The sequence below is a fragment of the Lagopus muta genome, chromosome 2, assembly GCF_023343835.1.
Source record: "Lagopus muta isolate bLagMut1 chromosome 2, bLagMut1 primary, whole genome shotgun sequence".
Lineage (NCBI taxonomy): Eukaryota > Metazoa > Chordata > Aves > Galliformes > Phasianidae > Lagopus > Lagopus muta.
The window spans coordinates 109,085,278-109,109,303 of NC_064434.1; the positions used below are offsets into that span (position 1 = coordinate 109,085,278).

Here is a 24,026-nt window from a genome sequence, read left to right on the forward strand (position 1 = left end):
AAAGAGTTACGTTGGGTTTGTTTTGTCCCAGAAATATGTTCTTTGCTATGCCTCTGCTTGTGTCTACTACTGCACAGAGGGAAATGGGCAAGAAATTTCCACTCACACTGTTCTTTCTCCAATCACTTTGTTCAGAGATCTCCTGAGCCAAATCTATCCTGTATTCCATCAGTGCAAATAAATCTGCCACATGAAGCACTTCTATCGTTGGCTTTACTGTTGCTTTATTAAAGCTTCTTTTCACTTTAGAGGAGGAGTATAGATAGAAGTCTTTTGGATGCTACAAGAAGTACACCTCACTTAACTTTTTCTCAAAAAAAAACCCAAAACCAACAAACCATAAAGCAACAGCGTGCATCACAGACATCGATGTGCGTCGCTAATTCCTCAGTTTCTGAAACGGTCCTAAGGAATACCTCTGGGTAGCCCGTTTCTGCAGACCTGAAGACTTACACATCAAAAGGACTGGGTGCTGATGTTTTAGTCAAACAGATGGTGGTTGCATGCTTGGAATATTGCCTTCCGCACCAGCATACGCCGCGCACCTTACAACATTTTCCTTATGAAGAGGGCTTCCGCTGCGAGGCACAGAGCTCCCCAGGTGCCTCTGTCTGGCCCTACCCAGCAGCGCCGCGGCACAGCTGTCAGCCGCGCTTGGCGAAGTCACAAGGTTTGGCCTTCCGGAAAGCCAAAGCTTACAGTCTGAAATCGAGCGAACCAGGCCGGACGGAAAGAAGGAAAGGAAAGGAAAGCGCGGCCGTGCGGAACCGCCGCCCCAGCCCTCGGATCGCAGCGCTCCTCCGCCGCGCCCGGGCCGAGCCGCCGTCCCGCGCAGGCCCAGGCGCTGCGGGGGCGGGCGGGGGGCGGGCCGCGCGAGGTCGGGAAATTCCCCCCGAGTAGAGCGGCGAGCGGGCGGAGAGGCAGGGCCGCGCCCGTTCGTGTGAGGTGCGGGCCCGGAGGCAGTCCGCGGCGGCAGGGCCCGAGCGGCGGCCGGAGCTGTCGGCATGGCGGGTGAGCGGCGGGGCGGCGACGAGTGGGGCGGGCGGCGGGAGAAGCGCGGCGGCGGGCAGCGCCTTTCGCCGTGCCGCGCGGCGGCCGGCGCCCTTCCTTCCCCCCGCCCGCCTGGCGCGGCGTCCTCGTTCGGGGCGCGGGGAAGCGCTGAGGCCGGCTGCCGTCCCGTTTGCCGCGAGCTGCGGTTGGCCGCTCTTCTTCCGCCGCGTCCGAGCGAATCCCGCCGGCGGGCGCGGCGCGGGTGGCGGGCGGGCTGAGCGGCACCTCCGTGCTTTCACCGCGCTGCCCTGCCTTGCTTGGAGCTCCGTGCGGTGCGCCTTGTTCAGGAGGCTTCCGGCCGAGGCCAGCGAAGGATCAGCGCGAGGGAGTTCAGACCGGTGGCAGCTGTGCCTCCCGAAGCCTCGTGTCTCAGGTTCAGTCTGTGCTGTGGGCGTTCAGTAAGTGCTCGGGTGGCTGTGCGGGGCAGAGCCGTCAGGGTGCCGGTCCCAAGGGCTCTGGCTGCCGGGAGGATGTAGGTGCGTAAGAACAGATGTCATAAATGCAAAGTAACGCGGGGATAAGGGCTCTTATATTGGGTAATTGCATTTAAAACCAAAATCTCTTTGGGGGATTTAAAAGAAGCCAGTTTTAGCATTAATTGGTGTTTGGAAGGAGGCTCTCTACCCTCAGCACCAGACTCTGCTCTGCTGCCTTTAGCGCAGTACAAACTTTCACTCATGTCAAGTGTATGCTTGCTCTACATTTTCTGTTTGAGAAGGCTGAACTGAAGTGAGAGCTAGTGCTTTTTTCTCACCTTGAATGTGTTTTCAGTGTAATTAGGAACCAGATAAGGATTTTTTCAGCAGGGGAAGTTTACAACTTCCTGGTACAGCTAGCTTTTGTCATTGTTTTTTTTTTTTTTTCTTTTGGCTGTTGTTCTGTAAGGTCATACGATAGTAAAGAGGAAGTTTGTGAGCAGTTTTGTTGCGCTGTTAAAATCTGTGTGTTTCATGGGTTCCAAAGTAGATTACTGCTCTAAAATAAAATAATGAGTGCACTTTGGGTCGTATTAGTTTTGAAGGAGAATGTAACAAATCTTCTGCCAGTGTCTCTTTTTCCTGAGCTCCTCCAAGAGGCTGAGCGCAAGTAGGGTGGGAGCATGTAGACAGTCGGCTGCTACTGCTCAGAAATGGCTGTTGCTGTGGAGGACGGAAGGTCACCAGTAATACGTAAGGAGATGTGACATCAAAGCTGAAGGGCATCACTTCTTGCTTCTGTGTTTCACTGCTGTCACCTGAGAGCATCAGAGTTTCGGGTGATACTTTCACATCTTCCACATCTTCCACAAAGACCCACAGCTGCTTTGCTTTCAAGCTTGGTGATTACTGGAGAGTATGTTCACAGGGTACTTAATACTCCTGGTTGTGCAGGAGAACTGCAAATCACGTAGCCTTCCAGAAGCACTATTTTTTATTTATCTTTGAGCCAAGGAGTAACACAGGGCGCACTGGACCCGTTTTCCTTCTGGTGGCAGTGTGTTACAGCCATGTTTCTTCCTGGTGGCACAGTCATGCTTAGCCTCAGGTGTCTCATCGTGAAGAGGTCTGAAGTTTAGAGTCTTTTTATATTACTCTAACAGATTTAACAACCTTCTATGCTTAAATGCAAGCATGAGGTGGCTGTGTTCTTGGTGCTGGCCTTACTTAGTCTCTTTATGTAGTTGGGAGAGTTGGTCTCTTGTATTTCCTTTAAAATTGTTTATCGTAGTATTCAGAGTGTGGGGGGAACAAGCAAGTAGGTAATATAGGTAGCTGTGCATTTCTTTGAAAATTAGTGAAGGAGCCTTAGACATGGCTCATACTGGTTTGACAAATGTCTGGAAAGGAGCTGGTTCCCTGTAGGAACTGACAGCTCTCTGTGTGAGTGTAGATTGTGAAATAGTTAAACCACATCACTTCACAAGCACATTGCTCATTTACAGAAATAGGGAACGCCGAACAGACCTCCACTTCTCTTCACAGTGCTGATAATAGCTTTGGCTCACACTGGTACTCGTATGCGTTTCCTCTATGCACAAAATATAATGACAGTGACAATTGTGGTAGAGATGATAGTGTGATACTTAGAGAGAGTGAGAACCAAGATTGAAATGAATTTTAATGTTTAATCTCTGGAGGCTACCATGTTACTGAGATTTGCTTTCCCATAAACACACCTGCTGTTAAGCAGTGGGTTTGCTCTCAATGGCACTTGTTTCAACCACAGTCCCATCACAGTCGTTGAGCATGGAGTTTTAAAATAAAGTGCTCTTAATAGCGAAGAAAAAAAAGTCCTCATAAGCAAGCATTAGTAGAGCACGATGGGAAATTGATGGTTAAAGCAGAGAGGATTAAAGACTTGAAGTGATTCTGTTCTCTAGTAATTTCTAACAGAAAGGCTCTACCTGGTTTTGGCAAACACATCATACACGTGGGTGTATGGTGCGTCTGGTTAGCAGCTATGTAAGCATGTGTACCTCCAAAGAAAGATGATTAGTAGGTACTTTGCTACAATTTTGTCATTATAATGTCTAAAATAGATTTTTAATTTAGTAGATGGATATGTGTCTATGCTTGTGGTTCAGTGTTACGTAGGAATGGAGAAGTGAGGTTCTTTTCCCTCCTCAATTACGTGATGGAAATGGGAGGCTGACTGGTACACCACCATCACTCCTCACTGCTGGTAGAAGTTGTCTGTTGCCTTGTCCACTGGGTTGTCCTGAAAAGGATAACATAAGTAAATGTGAGTGTGGCAGTTAGAAGGCTGTATGCTGGGGCGCGAGCTTGGCTCTGGGAACTCAGACTTCTGATCTCTTTCTGAAACCAGCTTTACATCAGGTCTTGGCTTTTTTGTTACTATTGTCCACCATCCCACCTTTTGCTGGCATTGCTAATTTTCCAGAAAGAGAAAAGGAGCAAAGCTTACCTACAGGGAAGACTAGAAAAGATCTGGAAAATGCCTAGGGAAGAGAACGTACCTGTAAGGAACTGGCCCTTGAGCAGTGTCTGTGCTTGCTCAATGTGACAGCTCCTTGTTTGTTTTCAGACGCTGATTTAAAATTAGTGGTAGATGATCAGCTGAGATACTGCATTTTGCTAAATTGTTGGAAAAGAACGTACAGAGTCTTAAACTGTTGTTCTTTAATGTTTGGCACGAAATGCGGCCTGGAGTTGAAATGCTTTATGCCCTTTTTAAAAAGTGTGCCTTTTGAAGAGGCACATACTGGGGACAGTTTTAACGTCAGAGCAGCATTCATGCTCTGCTATTGCACAGCTGTCTGTGCATTACAGCTGAAACGTGTTCAAATAAGACCAAGCTAACATCTCAGAAATGTGGTTCTCCTTCCATTCTCTACTTTTCTTGATTACTTTGTAATATTTCTCTAATTTGGGTATGAACTGCTGAAGCACCATAATTCTTCTACAAATCAGCAAATTCCAGTTGTAAAGTTCAAGTTTTGTGTTGGCAAATATACTTAAGTTATTGTAGGTGCAACAAACAAGAAGGTTTTTATTACGGAGCTAAGACTGTAATGCTCTTCTTGGGCAAATTCATGTACTAAGTACCTTAGGCTGACTAGACCTTGGGCGAAAGGAAGTACGGAATCTTTTACCCTTTTAATGCTTTCAATATATTTAATAACTATTTTGTTTTTTATGTTGAAGTCTGATTGCTGTTTTCACACAGCCTGTTGTGTTTCTGATGTTCACAAGCCTTGCCTGAGTAGGATGCTATTATACAAAGATGACAGAGAGCTCGGTAGATGTTTCCATAAGCTGTATTCTTCTGATCATGCCAGAGCCGTGATGATTCAACCCCTACAATATTTACTTATCCTCTGCTGTTTGTTTTTCACATGCCATCTCGCTGTTGTCACTATTTGATTGACTCTCCTGTTTGATGTTCTCACTGAGATACATTAAATAGTTACTGTCCGGCAGTCACACTGCTATAAAAGTAGTGATACTCTTGCTAAGGTAATGTCTTTCTAAACCTTTCATTGAAGAGGTTTGTTGTTGTCTGCCATTCTTGTCTGTAAGTTAAGTTTCCTTGAAAACATCATGAGACCCAATAGTTTTCAGTAGGTGATCTGGAGAAATACTGCAATTAATAACAGGCCCTGTGGGACATGGGCAGCTCGAGCTGTAGAGTTCAATACTAGCCATCAGGTATTTTCTGAGCCCACAGTGATGCTATTCAAACCAATAGAACTGTTTTTTTCTTTCTTGACTTGTGTACTTTCTGCTTCAATATAATAGGAACTAAATCAATCAATTCTGAGAAAAGGTCTTTGCTTCCAGAGGGCATTCAAGCAAACATAATGGTACCTGAACTTTGAGGAGACAACTGTATTGTAATTAAGAATATTAACCATTCCCTTGAAATAGTGTTTTCTGTTGTATAAGAGATTATTTCATCAGATATATACCCTAAAAGAATCTAACATTCTAGGTGAGATGGAGGGGAGGGAGTCCTCTGCTAATTACTAATATGGCAATGATAAAAGGAGATTTCATTTTATGTCTGTTAACACCACTTACCCCCATCGTGTGCATGCATGTTTTAAAGAAAGTTCATCATATGAGGAGGCAAATCAAGTGAATGATATCAATCAAAGAGTCTGGACCTCACAGTTCTCATGGAGCACCTAACCATGTAGCCTGCCTTCTGCTTCTTTTTAAGCTCTAAATTAAAAAGGTTTTGTTTTGTTTTAAGGTATTTCAGAGCCCTACATTGAAATATTTGAACAACCCAGGCAAAGGGGCATGCGGTTCAGATACAAATGTGAAGGAAGATCAGCAGGTAGCATTCCAGGAGAACACAGTACTGACAACAACAAGACATTCCCATCTATACAGGTAATACTAATTTATCCGTAAGTTACCAGTGCCTATATTTTCATTGTGCTGTAGCTGTGTGTTATCCTTAGTGTAGTAAATAAAATGGTTTTCATTACATATTCTGTTGTTCTTTCCTTGGCACGCAAATGTAGTCGCAACACAGTGCGGAAGAGTTCTTTGCTCCTAGTCGTTTTGTTCCCATTTACCAGAGAAGAAGGTGTAGTGATGTGTAGCAAAGTGCCAGTAGAAAAGGAACTCGGTGAATTTGTCTAGGAATCACTCAGTTATTAACTAATTAACTTTCTGCATTTACATTTGTTCTAGTTTCTTAGTTATGTGATTTGGGCTTGTTTTTACTATTTTGATCATAATGTGAATTTTGGGAGAGTTTTGAAGGAAGTTGTCTGCTTACAAATTTCGATAAGGTCAGTCTAGGTGCTGGATATAACATGGGAAGAGGCACTTTGTACAAGTGCACAAAATAGGAGAGTGACTTGCTGCAGGTGATTTAGTGATAAGGCTCTGCAAAAGAAACTACTGTGAAGTGTATGAGTTCAGAAGGGGATACAGAATTTTAAAAGGATCTGAGAAAGGGGAAATGAGCAGCCAGAGCACCTGCAATGAAGACTAGTCGGATGACTGCGTTATGGTTAGGTTGGGAAATCCAGAATGAAGGGATTCATACTAATCTTTGATCAAAGCAGGGACAAAGACATGGACAGTACATATCTTGTCTGTCGTTTTCTTTCATATGCAGAACTGAGGAATGTAAGAGATGCTAGACAGGTTGGGTGAAGTAGAAGAGTTTCTGGTTTCCTATTTGATGTTTAGGTTGGCAATATTTCCTTAATAATGGTCTCCTTCAGTCTGGAGAAGTCTGGATATCTTCAGAGATGAGATTATAATAGAAACTTGCATGTGAATGGAAGGAAATGAGTACCTGCCATCTTGATATATGCTATTACAGTGCAATATTTAAAAGATAAAATGGAGCCAATGTTGGAGTATCTGGAATCACAGAGATAAAAGAATAGGTACAGAAAATGTGAAATCTGAAAAATGAGTAGTTTTAGACTGAGACATAAAAATTCCTTGAGAAGAGGGAGAGTGGAGAAAGGTAGTATTGGCAGTTGTATGTTGAGCAGCATAGAAAGCCTCTGCTAGATAAAGCAATTGTGCTGCTGAGAAAGCTGCTCTTCCCCTGAAGCCAGAATTCCTAAGGGGGAAGCAAACAAGAAGGATCCCTTTTCAGGGTTATAGCACCTGAGTTGAATCAGGAATGCAGAAAGTAATTCCTTGTTGAATTGGTAAAGTGCTGAAAAAAAAAAAAAAGAAACAATCTGGCAAGGTCTGTATGTATGCTAACAGAAATAAATACTTTGACAGAAGTTACTGAGTGGTATGAGCCCTTGATTCCTCTCATCCTTGACTGTGCTGTGTATGTGAAGGTCATCCAGAACCTAAAGGGAAGGTTGAACTCAGTAGATGACTATGCAATCCTGGCTTAGTTTCTTCTTTTCTAAAGATGACTATTGATAACAGAGCTGATGGATACTGATAGTAGGTGATTTCAGGGTGAATTCCTGCCTCCCTGAAGCCTGTATGAGGCTTTGGTGTTGATTTAGCTGCTAGGGGAGTCCCCTCCAGAGATGGCAGTGTCAGTGAGGATGAGAAAAGAGAGGCGAGGATGATACTAAATTTCATGTTTTGGGTGAGGTGGAAAACATTAAGGAGGAACTAGAGAACTGAAGTGGCTAAATCAGTCCTCATGTTCAGGGGACTAGGTATGCAATGAGGGAGAAGTTATGTGATGTTTGAAGAAGCTGAAAGAGCGATGGAAGCTTCATTGAAGGATAAATAGTGTGTATGAACACTGATGGAAGTTAGAAGAGCGTAGGTCAAGTCAGAGGTTGAGGTGCTGAGTGGAAAAACGTGATGGATCCATGGAGTATCTTGGAAGAGGTAAGAAAGGGCTGAAGGAAGAAAAACAGTTACAGGATGGAGGAAGTGGAGGTGGAGACCACGCCTCTGCACAACCTGTGCTGGTGCAAATCTTGCGTGTGCTTTCAAGTTGCTATACTTCAAACAATTTAGGCCAAACTGTTTTTTAAGCCTCTCCCACGCAAAGCTTGCTGACTTCACTGGTAGCTGTCAGTATGAAGGAAGACTTGCTCACCTGAGATGTGAGCTGAGTCTGACTTCTTTGAAGGCAACAGTAGGGCTTGAGAATGCAGTGCCCCTCTTCTTAAATGTAAGACTGAATACTTACGGGCAAATTAAGGGGGAAGACTTTGCAGGGGCTTATGCCATGCTCTATTTTATAAGATCCTCACTGACTGCTTCGTGTTCCATTCACAGGAAATATCCCTGAGGCTCTAGTAGCTTCTTCCTAAAAATCTTTGGAGCTAGAACTGCCCTTAAGTAAACATTTGTGTACAGTTGCTGGGTGGAATTTTGCATCTTACACTGTAACACCAGATGTGAAATATGTCTTCTTTTGGTCTTACACCAAAGCTGTTTTACTTTCCAGTAAAGAACTGGAATAGAATGAATGGTCTGGATGGTCTTGGTTTTTCTTTCATAGCTTTTTCTTTTAGTTGTGGTATTTCTTCCATACGGTATTTTAGGATTAGATATATTTTTTGTTACGTGCTCACACTTCGCTAGTCCTGATATCTGAATCTAGAAAATCTCTCTTATTCTTCTAGATTCTAAACTATTTTGGAAAAGTCAAAATAAGAACTACATTGGTAACAAAGAATGAACCCTACAAGCCACACCCTCACGATCTAGTTGGAAAAGACTGCAGAGATGGCTACTATGAAGCAGAGTTTGGGCCCGAACGGCGAGTCTTGTCGTGAGTAGTGGTGGTGTTTGGGAATTTGATTAATTATGCAAGTGATATGCTCATCTTATGTCTTAAAGCATTTAATTGTGATTAAGAGGGCAGTTAGTAAGCTTCAGCAAAGACAACGTGCTGATGCATCTCGAGATGAGTCCAAAGGTTCTTGGAGCTATTTCCTTTAAAGGTGTTTCACAGGCTCCTTTTTTTTGTTCTGTTCTTCTCCCACCTCCCTTTTTTTCTTTGTTCATTCTCTGTGTGCCAGTCTCCATTTTCTTTCTCCCACTTGTTTGCTTCTTTAGTCCTGGGCAGTAGCACTTGAGCTTGACAATCTCTCCTGCACTCAGTGTACAAAAATAATGACTAATAGAATTGTTAATGACAACACTTGAATTAATGCCTATAAATTACCTAGACTTAGGTAATTCATGTTTCCACAGGAATTGTGTGTGGACTTTCTGGAAACTGGAGGAGAAAGCTCGGAAAGCTTGCACTGAATATCATGTTTAGATGGTGGTGATTGTCAGCTGTTTAGAAATGTGTTAGCAAATAGAAACAGCAGCAACAATTGCTAAATATTGCGGGTTTGTTTTTTTTGGTGGTGGTGTCTTTTTCTTTTTGGTGAAAATACAGATTCTATTCAGCCTTGCTGGGAAATGACCTATTTATGGAAGTAGTAAAGAAGAATTAAGGCTTTGTATGAAATATATTTCTCAGTGCTGTTCAGAGGGATATTGGGAATGTCTAGACTACAGTTGTATGTAGTATATTTCCCTCAAGTCTACCAAGTCTTATGTAATAAAGTGAAAGCAGAGTAAATTGCAACAAATATAGACTGATTATAGCTGTAGAGAGAAGTTTAAAATTGACGAGCTGTTTGTAGTTCATGGCTTGTGTTGTAGAAGATTTGGAACTAGGCTAATTCTTTCTAGTAAACAGAGCTGAGCTGGGAAGAAAGGAAGGTAAATATTTTAGTGTGTAAGTAGCTTTTACTTAGGACTTGCTGGTGTGACGCTGTTAATATCAGCAAAATTACTTTGTATTTATGTGGGTTTAGTCACTAGAATACTATTAAAGGAGGGAACTGAAGACACACAGTCTGTCTAATGATAATAATTGCCTGGTGGTGCAATAAACAGTTTTAATAGTGGAGATACTTCTACAACATACAGCTCAGGCTCAAGTGATCATGAATGTATAGTGAACATATTCAGCTGTTATCTGACGTTTGCTGTTACAGATAAAAAAGATTTTACTGTTGTTTTGTTGTTGTTCTTAGCATTGTTCTCAACTTTGTCCTAATTGATAAATGGTAGAAAAAACTTCATGCCATTTCCCTATTTATTTTTTTCCACCATAATAGAAAGATAGAACTGTCTCTTCAGATACTTATCTTCCACTTTGATTATTCTAACATTATCTTCACTGGCCTCCCTGCAAAGAGTTCATCTTGTCTATGTGGCCATCATAGCTATCTTAAATTGCTAAGAGACCTTTCACCTTCCAGGACCATCCGTTCACTACCATGCCTCGTGTCTTCTCAAATCATGTGTTCTTACACAAGTTCAAACAGTGCTTGCTGTTCTTCCCCATCCTGCTTGCTGTTCTCATCTCCAGGGCTTCTGATCTGAAGCAGTAAAGCCCAATTGCTTAGCACCTTTTCTGGTTATGTATTACATCTACTGGGCACAGGAAGACCCTGATGATTGTTTTTTCTCTTGGCACTTCATTGCACAAGTTTAAGCCCTTAGAGATCCTGAATTTATTAGCCATAAGCTGTAATGCCCAAAGCACTGAGATGCTTTGCAAAATTTGTATTTATTTCATGTCTATTATATGCATATGTCAAATCATGTTATTTGATGTAATGCTGTTTCTATTTCATTTAAGGCATTCGTGATTATTTGAAATAATGGAGTTCATTATTTTTATCAATAGTTTTAGAAGTTAGCAAGTTAACAATCTAACAAACCAGTATCCAGGCTACTTCCCCATTACTACGTAGCTGATATGTAGCTGATACGTAACTTTCCCTTTACTATGTACTAATACTTTCCCTATGTACTGAAATGAAAATGAGCTTCAGTTTGGCATGAAATTCAAGATCCTGATGGGAAGATGCTCTTTTTGAATAGTTTCCAGCGTTTGGTACGCTTCTTAATAAATAAATAAAGAAAGAAATAGAAAATCATTGGTTGCCTTAAGATGAAGGAGCAATTCAAGTCATTTTCATTTTTGTGGCTGATGACTCAGTCCTCACATTCTCTTTGCATCCATGTTAGAGAAAAGCCTCCTACAATACAAGTGAGCAGGAGATGTCCTCTCTTGGTGGTTCTAACTCTTTACTCTTGCTGGGCATCTCAGAAGAACTCCCAGTTATTTTGTGTAACTGGAATTATCATACCCAGATTTTGGACTGTGTTTTACTTAAGTTCCCTGTGTAGTTGTAGTTGAACAAAACCTTCTGTATTGCTTGTTGACTGATCTTTGTGCTGCTGCCTGAACTTGATCACGTCCCTCTGTCCCATATATCAAAGTAAAAGTATCAGTGTTGAAGCTCAAATGATTGCCTGCATACTAAGACTTTCACTTCCTAGCTCACATCTCTACATGGATGATATCATGGATGATAGATTTAATGTTTGGTCATTTTTTTTTAATGTTTTTTTTTTGTTTGTTTGTCTTTTTTTCTCTTCCTATTTCTCCCTCTCTTCTTGTTATCTTGCTTGCATCTTGTCAGCAAGTGTTTATGTGAAACCCTGCAGGCTTCCTGAGGTTTTTGATTGTTTCTTCTCTGACCCTGTCCTTGTTTGTCAGTAGTTAAATAGACACTTGCACTGTTGTGGTTCATGTTTTACAAAACATTTATAATCCGGAAATTACGGGGCACTTGAAAGTCTAGTTTCTTTGCCCAAGAGATTTCCTTCACAGTGGTTGGAGGAGGCAGTATGAAGGTTCTTGGTCCTTGCAAAGCTGCGTACAGCTTTTGTGCGGCCAGTTCTGTATCTGTGCTCAGCTGATGTCTGTGACTTAAGGTGAATTGCTGGAGAGTCTGAGCCTTTTATGTGGCAGTTTGGGGCTGTAGATGGAACCAGGTCTTTCTGTGGACTTGAAGTATGCTTCAAACTGAATTAGCAGAGGAAAGAACTAATTTGTGTGTTGTCATCAAGCACTAGAAGAATAGTATCTACAAAAAGGATTGTGAAGTACAAATCTCCAGTGTCAGTAGTCACATATGAAACCCAAGCGATCTACTGAGCTATGACATGCTGATGTGGTTTGTTTTCATTTTTGGGTCACTGTGTCAAGTTCAGAGGGAAGCTTAAGCTTTTTTCCAGGCAGCAAAAGCTCTGGAAGTGGAGCCTGATTGCAGTGAATTTGGGAATCAATGAACAGAGTGTATAGGGCACAGGCAAAGTGCGTTAGGGGAATTAAACTTGGATAGTCTTTTCAGAGCAGGAAAACGTAGCACTATTCTTGAGAGATGTGGCAGGAAGGTGGATCAAGTTATTTTTAGGTATGATTAAAGTAAAGAACTTCTGTTGTGTTTTGAAGGAAGGAATGCTGGTGGTTCTGGAGAGGGATGGTTAGAGCCTATTGCCATGGTTTGTCTTCTGAGCTTATTGTAACATTGTGAAACATGAATTTTTTTTAAATATTTTTATTTTCTAACTTCCTGTTTTACATCCACTCAGCTTTGATGATGTCATGGTTTTTCCATGTGGGAAACAGTCATCTTGCCTGGGACTCCCCCCACCTTCTGCATTGGGGTGACCTATACTCTTATGCAAATAAAGGAGAGCTGCAGCTCTTCAGAACTTTTCCGTAGCTACATGAGATCTCAGAAAGTGCTTTTATTTGAATCAAAAATCTTTAAAACTGTGTGTAAGATTTACATTCCCTGATAAAAGCAAGAGCACAAGTTCTTAACTAATGCAAACAAGAAGGTTTGCTTTAAATACTTCTCACTTTCAGTTACCTGAGGCTGACTGTATTTTAATTTTTAATCACTGTGGGTTTACTGCAGATTTACCTGTTTTAATACAGAAATATATATTCCTCCTTAGAACTGCATTTTAGTAGTTTTTTTCAATTCTGGTTTTGCTCTTATTTTAGAAAAATTATATCCTTACTTTGAGACCTGTTAACACCTTTGTCAAAGGAAGCATTTTTTTCATTTCTTAAACCATATGTTATCACAGTATTGCTCAGCAAATGATTTTTCTAGTATTCTACACAATTCTATTATTTGCTGAAATCCTATCATGTGTACTTCAGTTTTCAGAATTTGGGAATTCAGTGTGTGAAGAAGAAAGACCTGAAAGAATCAATTTCTTTGCGAATCTCAAAGAAAATCAATCCCTTTAATGGTGAGTAGAACTTCTCTGATTGCCTGAAACAAAAGTTTCCTTTGCAAGATTGTTGCTGGTTGGCTGGTTTTGTTTTCTGTCTTGCCTTTGCTTTTGTGGTGGAGCTATATTTTTCAGTTTTTCATTTCAGTTTTTTGGAGAAACACTCTTTCCCCCTCTGTGCCTCTTGTAGTCTTTCCTCACTGGCATCACATGATGAATCTGTTTGGAAGGTTGCTGTTTTTCTTCTCCCCCACAGTAGCAATGTAAGTTGGCTGTGTCTTTTTGGCCACATAGCCTGGACAGTGCCATCATGCAAATTTAAGAGGCTGTGGGATAGCAACAGAAGCTTTCCCTGGAAATGTCTACAAGTATCTCAGAAATCAGATTTCCCTAATTTTGGCGACTATGGAGGAAGACTAAATTAGTGCAGTTCCACAACATGTAAATCTGGCTTGCTACAGCCCCGCTCCTTCTCTTGTCAAAAGACCAACGTTCATGCGACCTCTCAGCCAGCTACTTCAAGGAGCTGAGCCCATAGGTAAACTATGCTGCTCCTTCCTTAATTTTGAAGCATGGGACTGATACAGGCAATCGGGGTGTCAGTCAAGTTGTTGCTGCAGAGTTGCTCCACCTACCCCTGGGCTGTAGTTTGACATGATAGCTGATCTGACTTAGCTGTGGGCTGCTCTCGAGAAGAGTCATCCTGCCCTTCCCTCCATCCCTGGTCACGCACTCTTACCACTTCCTTTGCATCAGATAGGGAGGCCTTGTGTTGCCATGGTGAACAAACTCAGCAAGTTGCTCCAGTGGAAAACCAGCCTGCAGGGGAAAAAAAAAAAAAAAAAAAAAAAGCTTTCCTCAGATCAACTTGCTGAACATGGCCTCACAGCCACGTAAATGCTATGTTCAGTGCACAGATTTGTTGCTGAACACTCTACAAGTTGTAGGGTCAACCAAAGTGTGACCAAATTTTCAGCATACAGACACTACTTAGATGAAAAACTTAAGTACCCAGGAACTACTACCTCTTAACTGCTTAACCATCTTACTGGTAAGCTGGTTGTTCTAAGTTAGTATGGTAAGGTGGAGTCACTGTCCTCAAAAAGCAGTACTGTGTGGTAAACACCATGTCAATATTCCAGTTGTTTTTTTCTTATTGCTTTTTTCTTTTTCTACCAGTAGCTGTCTGGGAAGGAATTACGTTTAAGCATTTCCTACTTGTTGCTCTTTTTTGCTACTGGTCATTCTGTAGAGAAAGGGTTCTTTGACATCTGAATCCACTGCACGGAAGGATTGTGCTATAACAAATAGGAAGACAATGAAATAATTTAATCTACACCTTTCAATTTCTCCAAGTTCTTGTCAAAATTCATCAACTGGTGGTATATGTATTTTATGGCTTCTTGTAGCTACAAGAAAAACTATGTTTTTTGTCAGTAACTGTATCAAAGAGTTTCAAAACTGAAAGGTGTTGTGAAAAAAACACATCCCAGACTTCTTGACTTCCTCGTATTGAAGCCAATGCACACAGCAGTGCGATTGCTAAGTAAATGACCTATTGCAAACAGCACCATTATCGCTTACTGACATACTGAGCTTCTACAGATCAAGAAAGGTTATGTTTTTAACACCTAAAAGCCCACAGTTTTTGACTGTGTATTTAAAATAAGTCATTCAGACTAACTCTAAATTCATACAGTTACTTCAAAGTTGTATTGTTTCAGCAGTGACTTATGAATAATCTGCTGTAATTACAGAACTAAAATAAAGAATGTGTAGACTCTTCTGTGCTTCTCTGATTTCAAGCACAAATAGTAACTCTGCAAATAAGGATTTGTAAACATTTATGTGTGGCAAAAGCCTGGAGACGTTTCAGATGCTTTTTTAATGCCTACAGGAGTCATGCTAAATTCATGTAAGACCCTCATTAGAGGCTGAGAACTGGATTTCTAGCAAGCTTCAAAATACATGCCATGCTTTAATCCTGAATTTAAGGGGGGAAAAAAAAAAACCATGCTGAACTTACTATAGAACCAGAAATGTTTTAAATTATTGTCTTTATTTCAGGACAGCTGTTTGTAGTCAGCCAAGTCCATCAAAACAATTGCCCTAGCTCTAGTAACTCACGCACACAGCAGCATGTTTTTAGATTACTGCAGTCATTCAACACACAGTGTAAACTAAAGTTCAGTGGTTTACTTTGGGTCAGCCTACTCTATCTTGATTTCAGACAAGACAATAAAGAGCTCATTGTTCAGCCTTCTTACCTTGCTTTCTTTTAATCAATAAGTAAAAAATGAATTTATGTTTTTATCTTGATGTTGTGAATTAAAAGAATATAATAAAAATCCTCTTACATAGGTCTGTTTCACCAAAGAAACTTCAGTGATCACATCCTAGCAGCACTGAGTGCAACTAAAATCATTAGGGAATAGACTGTTGCTGTGTTTGACACATAGCTGCAAATCCACTATACATTTTTGAGGCAATTACAACCTGGCAGCACTGGGTCATATCCTGGGCTCCCTTCTGCCAGTAGCCCAGCAGCAGAAGAGACTGCAGCCCTGTTGTGGCAGTGGGAGCTCCTGGCGTGGGTGATGCTCAGGGCTGCCTCCTGCTCTTGCAGGCTGTGCACTGCCAAGGGGGTGCTGGCATCCTCAGGCTGTGTAGCTGCCTTACTGCACTTGGTAATGTGTCAGCATGGGCAGAGCTGCCATGGGGTTTGTCTCTAGCGGCTGCAGGGCAGTCCCATGCTGAGCTGAGCCCTAAGAGGTGTAGGGCCAACGTAAAACAGGATTAGTGACAAGTACTTTTGTGTATGCTTCGTTGATCAAAACAGGTTTTGGTAGCAGCAGTCACCATAATGTTTGCAGCTTGTTGAGATTGAAACTTGTATATATGGACTTTTCTTTCTTTTTTTAAGGTCAGATAGTATCACTGTATTCTCCAAGATAATATGGGTGGTACTGTATCCATCCTATTTTGTGCATTTATTTATTTGCCTCCAGAATAGTATCCAACTTTCCTATTTAGGGAAGTGTCACAGAGTTAGGTGCGTCCTGGAAGCAGGTTGCAAGTTAGCACTACTCATTTCTTCTATGAACATCAATTTCTGCAGGATTACTAGTGTTTTTCAGCTGTGTGGAAAATATGTTAGGCAGGTTTTCATGGAGTTGAAAACTTCAGGGTGTCTGTGGGCCAGTTGTTTTTGTTTTCTTTTCCATCTTCTGAAACAATCCCAGACCTCCCTACCCATTGGGGATGAAAGCTGGCCCTCCTAACAGACAAAATGTGTCTGCAGCTTACCAGCATATGTATGACTTGCTGTATAGGCTGAAAACTTTACTTGCTGTAAAGGCAGAAGTAATAGCAAAGGGTTAGCTTGTGAGGTTGCTGTCCAAACTTCCTTGTGTAAAGAGACCTTAAAGAGAGTCTTCCAGGGAAGGCAAATTGCCACAGGTGCCTGGGGTGGCAAAGGGAGAGTGAATCGAATGCAAATTCTCTAGTGGTGTTGTTCCTCTTCCGCACCGTACAGCGCATGGTTGTAACAGGCAGCAGGAGGAGCTTGCTCAGTAAAGATGCATGTTTAAGATAACTTTCTCTGGCATGCTCATCTGTACTGTTAGGGAACTGATGTATCCTCCAAACTCCTGGATGGGATGGTAGGAGATCTATGTTTGCAGGTGGTGCCTTGTACCTAGCTGGATCTGATGACACTGGAGTCGTTCTGAAATGTATCTGGAAGGCTGTTTGAATCTGAAATCCCCGCTGTTAGCTGGCAGCATTTGTCCATTGTTAATGCTTTCAGCATCTTCTGTGCAAATTGTGTGCGTTCGCTATGATGCCAGTCAGATGATGTCCCCTCAAGTTTCTGCTCTCGACTTGGCCTTGTTTGAGAGAGAATTGTTTCTATACCATCACTGGATCTGTTTGCAATCTGTCTTGGTCACAAAGCAATATCACACATATTTTTGCCCTCTAAAGAGCTAAACTATTACAGGAATCTCTCATCTGTTATCCCTGAACACACCAGGAAAATTGTATGCAGTGGCAGCCTAATGGGAGCTTCTAGGCATGATGATGCTGCAAAGGGCACAGCTTCGAAAGAGCGGAGTTACTCCTCCAGTGGAGCTGGTCCATGTCTGCTTTCTAGGGTGTGTGTTTTCTTTTAGTAGTGGTTGAGTTGTGCTGTATCCTTGTCTTCCGATGCACTGTCTGATGTTCAGCCAGCACAAATTAAAAGAAGAGCTAGTCTTGAGTTAAGAGCTTTTGTGGGTGGGTGTGACATGAAGCAGAGACAACAATTGACTTAATTATTACCTTAGTTAATTATCAGTGAGGAAAATACCTAATTATGTTTTTTCAAATTTAAGGGAAAACTACCTGTTGAGCTCTTGCAGAGCAGTAGCCTTTTTCTAGCGTGAAAATCCTAGACTTGGCTCAGCTTGAGAAACACAGAGAATTGCCAAGTGCCAGGCAGTCGATTAAGAGAACTTGATGTTTCTGCAAGATTTCTGCTTCTTTGCAATTGCTCTTGCTAATACCCATTTAGTTAACTTTCAGGCCCTGCCGTGCACCCCAAAACTATTTCAGCCCCGCTTGCCTCCGCAATCTTTCCTTTTGCTGTTTCCCCTTTCTGCCTGCGAGCAGCTGACCCTGCATTCACTTGTGCTCGTCACAGTCTCCATGACACCCCTGCACGCCTCCGTGCCGTGCTGGGCTCGTCCCCACGCTGTCGCACTCACTTCCTGCCCACGCACAGCTCTCCGCAGCTTCCTTGCTGGCCTTGCGAGCGCTGTTCGTAAGACTCCCTGCTCTGACACCACCTGCCTGTGCCAGCCGGGTTCCCCAGGGTCCGCTGTGTGCTGTGGCTTGTGGCACCACCCATCTCATCTGCCAAAGGCGACTCCTAGCAAGGGTTTGAGAGTTTGGAGTGGTTTGAGAAAGTGAAAAGCATCGGACTCTTTTGTAAGGAATGTCTGAGGTGTAGAAATTTATATGTATTGTCCTTAAATTAAAACAAGTGCGTAACTGTCCCCACCGCCAACCAGATTCTCAAGCTGAAAGCACTGGTGAGTGAGAGCAGCCAGCTTTTTAAGAGGTGCATAGCAGATCCGCTTAGGCTAAATGTCCTGATCATCCCATCACTGTAGCTTTCCCTTTGGAAAGTTTTTCTGTCCCTCATACATGCATTTATTGCTGAAGTTTGTACATTAGCTTGAAGGACTGCCTCTCTTCAAATTGTCTAAAAATGATAAGGAAAATTACTAAATAGAGGCACAAAAAAAAATGTTGACTTCTTTTTTCTATACTGTAAACAAAAGTTGCTAAATGTATGTCTTAAATCCAGCAATCCCCGTTTCAATCTAAATCTGTTCAAATTTTATTCTCTCTTACAGTGGGCTTTAAAAAAAAAAAAAAAAGAAAAGAAAAAAACCAAAACCAGCAGATTCGGGGAAGTAGTGCTTGGATGAAACTTTTGAAACTCAGATGTTTTCATTTCTGTTTTTCTCCTTGGCTTTTTTTATCAAGCCAGGACATTTGTTTTCTCTGTGCTTCTTTCCTCTGTGAAACAAAAAATGCCCCTTACACTAAATCAGCGTGAAAGATGCATGCGGAAAATGTAACCACAGTAGTAGTGTTGGTGATCATCTGAATTTTAGTCGTTTGTGTCCTGTTTGCTTATTTTTTTGAATTATTGATTGCTGCAGTTGTGTATTCTCTTCATAATTATGTACTTTTCCTGGGGAGCTGGTTGAAACTTACCTCCTTGGTCATCACAGAGGTACAGATCAGGCATGCACTGACCAGAAGGAACAGTTCTGTCACAGCCCTTTTCTCTCACTGTTCCCAGCTTCTCCCGCTTAACAAGTTGCAGATGCTGCTGTGCCCCCAAAGGTGTATCTAAACAGCTAAACGCCTGTATTTACCTAATGCTGTGTATCCAGTTGGTGAAGTCCAGGTGCAAAGAAGAGAGGGTAGTATTCAGCTTTTGCCAGCAAGAGTTAAATAGTACATCCGGACTCTCTACTCTTCCTTTTATACCAGCATGGCTGTGGTTCATTTGGAAATAGCAAATGTAGCGTAAAACGAGCTGGCAAGGTTCTTTTTAGTTGTATATAATTCATCTTTGGGAGATGTGTGTCAAATGCCAAGGCAATTCCACGCGTGCCATTCCCTGCCTGCTGTGGCTGTTCTGAAGGTGGCTGCCACATAGGTAGGCCTCAGCTGGAGCTGTAGCTGCTGCATGAGCATGGGCTGGGGAGAGCGAGTACAGTCTGAAGCATGCCTCCCAGTGCTGCTCACATCCAGTTCCTCTGGCCATCTGAGTCTGGCACAAATCTGCTCTAGCAGTGAAAGAGGCAGTCCTTCCTCTGCTGTGTCTGCTTCTACCTTCTGCCAGGTCTAGTATTCACGTGAACTGGCTGACTGAATGCAAACATTTTTCTCTTCTGGCAGTCTAGTTTTGAGCCATGCCAGTTCTTTGATCTGATTCACCACCTAAAAGCTAGTCCCAGCATAAAGTTAGTGCTTTAATGGGAAATGGAGGTCAGGCAGAGCCACCCTGCTGCGACAAAATCCTTGATGTTGGCTGGCTCAAACTGATGGGCACGTACCGGGGCAATGGTGTGTCTGTGTGCCCCCAGCTCGTTTGAGGAACAGAACACATGAGTAGGCCACCTGTGTGTCATCACTGAAATGAAACTGAACTCCCTGCATATCTCTAAATTAAAAAGCACTGCGTGTGTAAGAAAAGAGGTAGAATACAGCTCATCGCGATCATGAATGATGTTAGTTCCTGAGCAGTCTCTGTGGTGAGGTACTTTCGTTTGCAGGAGGTCATTCACCTTGGCTGAGCTCTAACGTTGCTCATACTCCCCCGCAGCCCCCACTTGAAAGTGAAGGTCACACGATGTCCTCTGCAGTTTGAACTGGTGTTCTCAGCGCAGCCCTCTCTAAATGTGTCACACCATGTCATTTGCCCTGGAAGTTTCCGTGTAAGTTACACTTAGATGCTGCAGTGCTTCCATCTCCACCCACTGCAGAAGCTTCTGGCATCATTAGTCTAGAAGCTGGATGAAGGCCTGTAGAAGAAGAATCTCCTGTCCAAGCAGTTATCGCATTTTAGGTCAAAACCAAACACAGCGTCATTTCTCAAAATAAACTTTCACTTTCTCTGTATCATCACCTCATGAGTAAACATCAGAACCTTTAATTCTCTAGTAATTTCATCAGATAAATGGTACTTTACTGGTCTTTTTGGATGTTGAAGTAACGAGAAGCACTGGGGATCCATAAATAGGAGGCCTGAAGCTGTTGTCATCTTTAATTTTGTGCCAGAATTTGGAATTGCCTATTGGTGAATTGGACTCTGAAGTCTTCAGCGTTGTGCTATAGAGGCAAACACAAGTTCTTCTCTTATTCAGCAGAAACCCAATGAGGTGCCTTGATTTCAGCAACAAAGATCTGTGAGTCCAGGACAGCCATAGCTCTGGTGTAGCATGAGCTGCTTGGGTTGGCCAGCTGGGTTGGAAGGAGCTCATGATTTGTGCCCGCAGTGGGGCTGTACTGGGTTTCTCTTTTTGCTATTAGGTAAAAGAGTAAAGAATCATTTTAAAGGCAATGATTTGTTAGGTTGGGCAATCATGATTACTCCTAGAGAAGCTGTGCACAAATTTGTAAAGAAAGGATCTGCTAGTTATTGTACCCCGTTGCTGGTTGGACAGCCAGTTCTGCCCAGAGACAGGCAGACGCCTGTGCCTTTAGGTACTATTTTATAAATCCTGTTGCCAGAATCTTGGTGAGTGATGTTAGTTTTCTTTTATCATTGTGCTGGTTGTGGTTTTGTGGATTTTGTGGTATCAAGCCCCCTAATTGCCTTAGACAGTTTCATTTCTTTTCAAATCTTCTTAATATTATTATTTTCGTTTCAATGTGTTTGAGTTGTGAAGCAATAATTTCGAAAGTTTTAATTCCCCCTGTAAAATAGCTGTATTTACAAACATTATTTCATTCACTTCTGTTTGCATGGATAACTACAGAAGATGAATTCTAGCCAGATAAAGGATATTTTTTTTTGTTAGGGCCATCACTGAAACAAGCCTAGATTGCAGGTTGGACCGCAGCTCTTTTGTGGATTCATACCAAGGTAATAAGGTGTGGTACTACACAGCTAGAATTCAGAAGAGGAACTGCTGGACTCCTGCCAGAAGCAGAGTACTTCTTCCTTGTATCCATGTGCTGTGTTTGAGCCTTTTCTGCTGCATCTGTTCTAAATGTGCTGCGTTTTGCAGTCATTCTGCTTGACGTGTGTAGTGCCACTGATCTCAGTAAAGCTACATATGTGAAGCTTGCATGGTTGGTTTCCTCCACAAACCTTTAGCAGCATTTCTTAACTTGAATAAATTTAGGTTTGTCTGGTTTAATGCTGTCCATTCTCCTTTGGTGTGGAAGTTAATGAAATAACCCGAATGGCACGACCATCCTCTGTATAGCCATACTCCAGGCATTAGTCATTGTGTTCGTCTGCCTCATTTTTGTTTGTTTTTAATATTCTCAAGATGTAAGCCAGCATACGGTCAAGTCTGTGGTTACTCTCAAATAGACTTCAGAGGGAGCAGAATTAGACGTTCATTAAAAATAACAACATTTTATTTTCTTTGGATGATTATCTTTTAGGCGTGAACAAAATATGTTTTGAAATTGATGAAAGCTGTGTGCATCTTTATACAAGCATGGAATTTAGCCTCTGTATTTTTAAGTGTGTCATCACAAGATGGAGTCACAGCTGTCTTGTTCTCCTTTTTTTTTCTGTTATGTTCTTCTCATCTGAGCAAAAATAGCCCAAGAGGAATCAGTCTTGACTGAGCACTTCCTCTCTGAAATTGCAGGTTTTTATAATTTATGAAGTCATTTATAAGGACATGCAAATTAAGAGCCATGTGTTTTGCTGCAATACAAGGAACTGTTTACAGTAGATCTGTTTACAGTCCTGTTTAATGTCTTTATTGATGACCTGGACGAGAGAACTGATTGCACCCTCAGTAAGTTTTCAGTTTACATACCTGGTTGTCCTCTCAACCAGGAGGGCCCTATAAAGGGATGTGGACAGGATGAATCAATACGCTGAGGCCAGTCGTATGAACTTCAACAAGATTAAGTGCCAGGTCTTGCACTTTGGTCACAGCAACTCTGTGTACCTGGCTTGTGTCAACAGTAGTGCAGTCAGCAAGACCAGCACCTCTGTATTGGCACTGGTGAGGACACACCTCAAGTGCTGTGTTAGGGTTCGGCCCCTCATGACAAGAAAGACATTGAGGCCATGGAGCACATCTAGAGAAAGGGCAGCAAAGCTGGTGAGGGTTCTGGAGCTCAAGTGTGATCGGGAGCGGCTGAGGGAGCTGGGGTTGTTTGATGTGGAGAAGAAGGGGCTTAGGGAAGACCTCACTGCTCTCTACACCCTGACAGGACATTGTAGTGAGGTAGGAGTCAGCCTTTTCTCCCAACTAGTGAGCAGATGAGAGGGAACAGCCACAGGAGATTCAGGTTGGATATTAGGAAACATTTATTCTCAGAAATGAGTGATGAGGCATTGGAACAGGCTGCCCAGGGAGGTGGTGGAGTCACCATCTCTGATGGCATAAGGAACTTATAGATGACGTGTAGGGACATGGCTTAGTGGTGATGGGTTGATGGTCAGGCTTGATGGTCTTAGAGGTCTTTCCCAATCTTAATGACGCTGTAGTTCTATATCTTGAAATTTTTGGGATGTTTCACCTTTCCTGAATCAAGCAATCAAACAGATTTGTTGGGAACTTAATTTCGTTTTTAAGAGGTTTGAAATTTGACTACAGCTTGGGCTCTGTGGCTCAATAATGGCTGGTAAAATTCACTAACACAAGCCATTAAGCCTGTGTGTCCCTGCAAGCTAATTGCTTACTGGCACAGTGTTTAAGCATGGATCAGAGTCATCTGAGCTGCTGGGAACAAATTAACATTAAACATCTGATAATGCCCTGTGCAAGCTCTGATGTAGAGAACACGGTTTTTTCCCCCCCTAAATCAGAGTGTGTCAAGAGGCAGTTGGGGTACAACATGCTGAACTGTTTCAGCAGTGTTGATGTTCAGAGACCTCCTAACTACCTATTAGCTCATCTAAATGTGAAGATATTGTCAAGTGTATTTTTAACATAAGTTTGCTGATAGTCACCATCAGGTGTGTTTTGGCTACCTTCTCCACAGCTGTGAGCACCTGAAGGGAGAAATCACCAGAACCTACACCAGGAACTGGCTTGTCTGTAGCATCCTTGAGAGCAAATGCTGTGGAGTAAAATTATTAGAGTTTGAATATTTGTTTGAAGGGGAAAGGTCAACAGAATGACAGGGGGTGAACATCACAGCTGCTGTGTCATTACTGACTCACTGGCTTTCTGGAGTAAGTGCATGTGTTGGGTGTTCTGCCCCCAGTGAGGCAGCGCTGGTTGCTGTGTTCCCAGTGATACTTCTGTGGTGGGATCCATGGCGCAGTGCAGGGCTGGGGGTTGAGATGGGCTTCTGTCAGTTTGTCACCACTAAAAGCACAGAACTTAAAAAACTGTAGCAGCGGAGAAAACTTGCTTTCTACAAATGCTGTTATATTAAGTTAGTAGCTCAGCTAATGAAGTACGCGAGATTACAAAACTTCACTCTGCATATCTGGTAACAGAGCCGAACAGAAACCTGCAGAGCTCACGCAGACAGAACTTCCCTGGGTCCCAGCATTTTTGGGACTACATACATAGTTGCTGCTTAATTTTGAACTGACCAGTATTTGTCTTAAGACTGCTGATTGCAGGCTTGTAAAACAGAAAGGTGATTCGATTTCTTTTTACTGAGAAACGGGGATATTCAGAACACAAGAAAGAGTAAAAATGCCAGTGGAAAGTATTCTGAGCTCAGCATTGGTTGTTTCACACTATCAAA

At 42.4% G+C, this 24,026-nt stretch overlaps 1 protein-coding gene across 1 annotated transcript in view; it reads left to right on the plus strand.

Annotated features, from left to right (window-relative positions):
• Positions 1 to 861: 861 nt before the first annotated feature.
• REL (REL proto-oncogene, NF-kB subunit) overlaps positions 862 to 24,026 on the plus strand; it is a 35,709-nt gene continuing 12,544 nt past the window's right edge. Inside the window, exons 1-4 of the mRNA XM_048937689.1 lie at positions 862 to 1,011; positions 5,746 to 5,888; positions 8,579 to 8,727; positions 12,991 to 13,082. Of these exons, the coding sequence (XP_048793646.1) occupies positions 1,005 to 1,011; positions 5,746 to 5,888; positions 8,579 to 8,727; positions 12,991 to 13,082 (391 nt within the window). The 5' untranslated portion in view covers positions 862 to 1,004. The remainder of the gene's footprint in view (positions 1,012 to 5,745; positions 5,889 to 8,578; positions 8,728 to 12,990; positions 13,083 to 24,026) is intronic.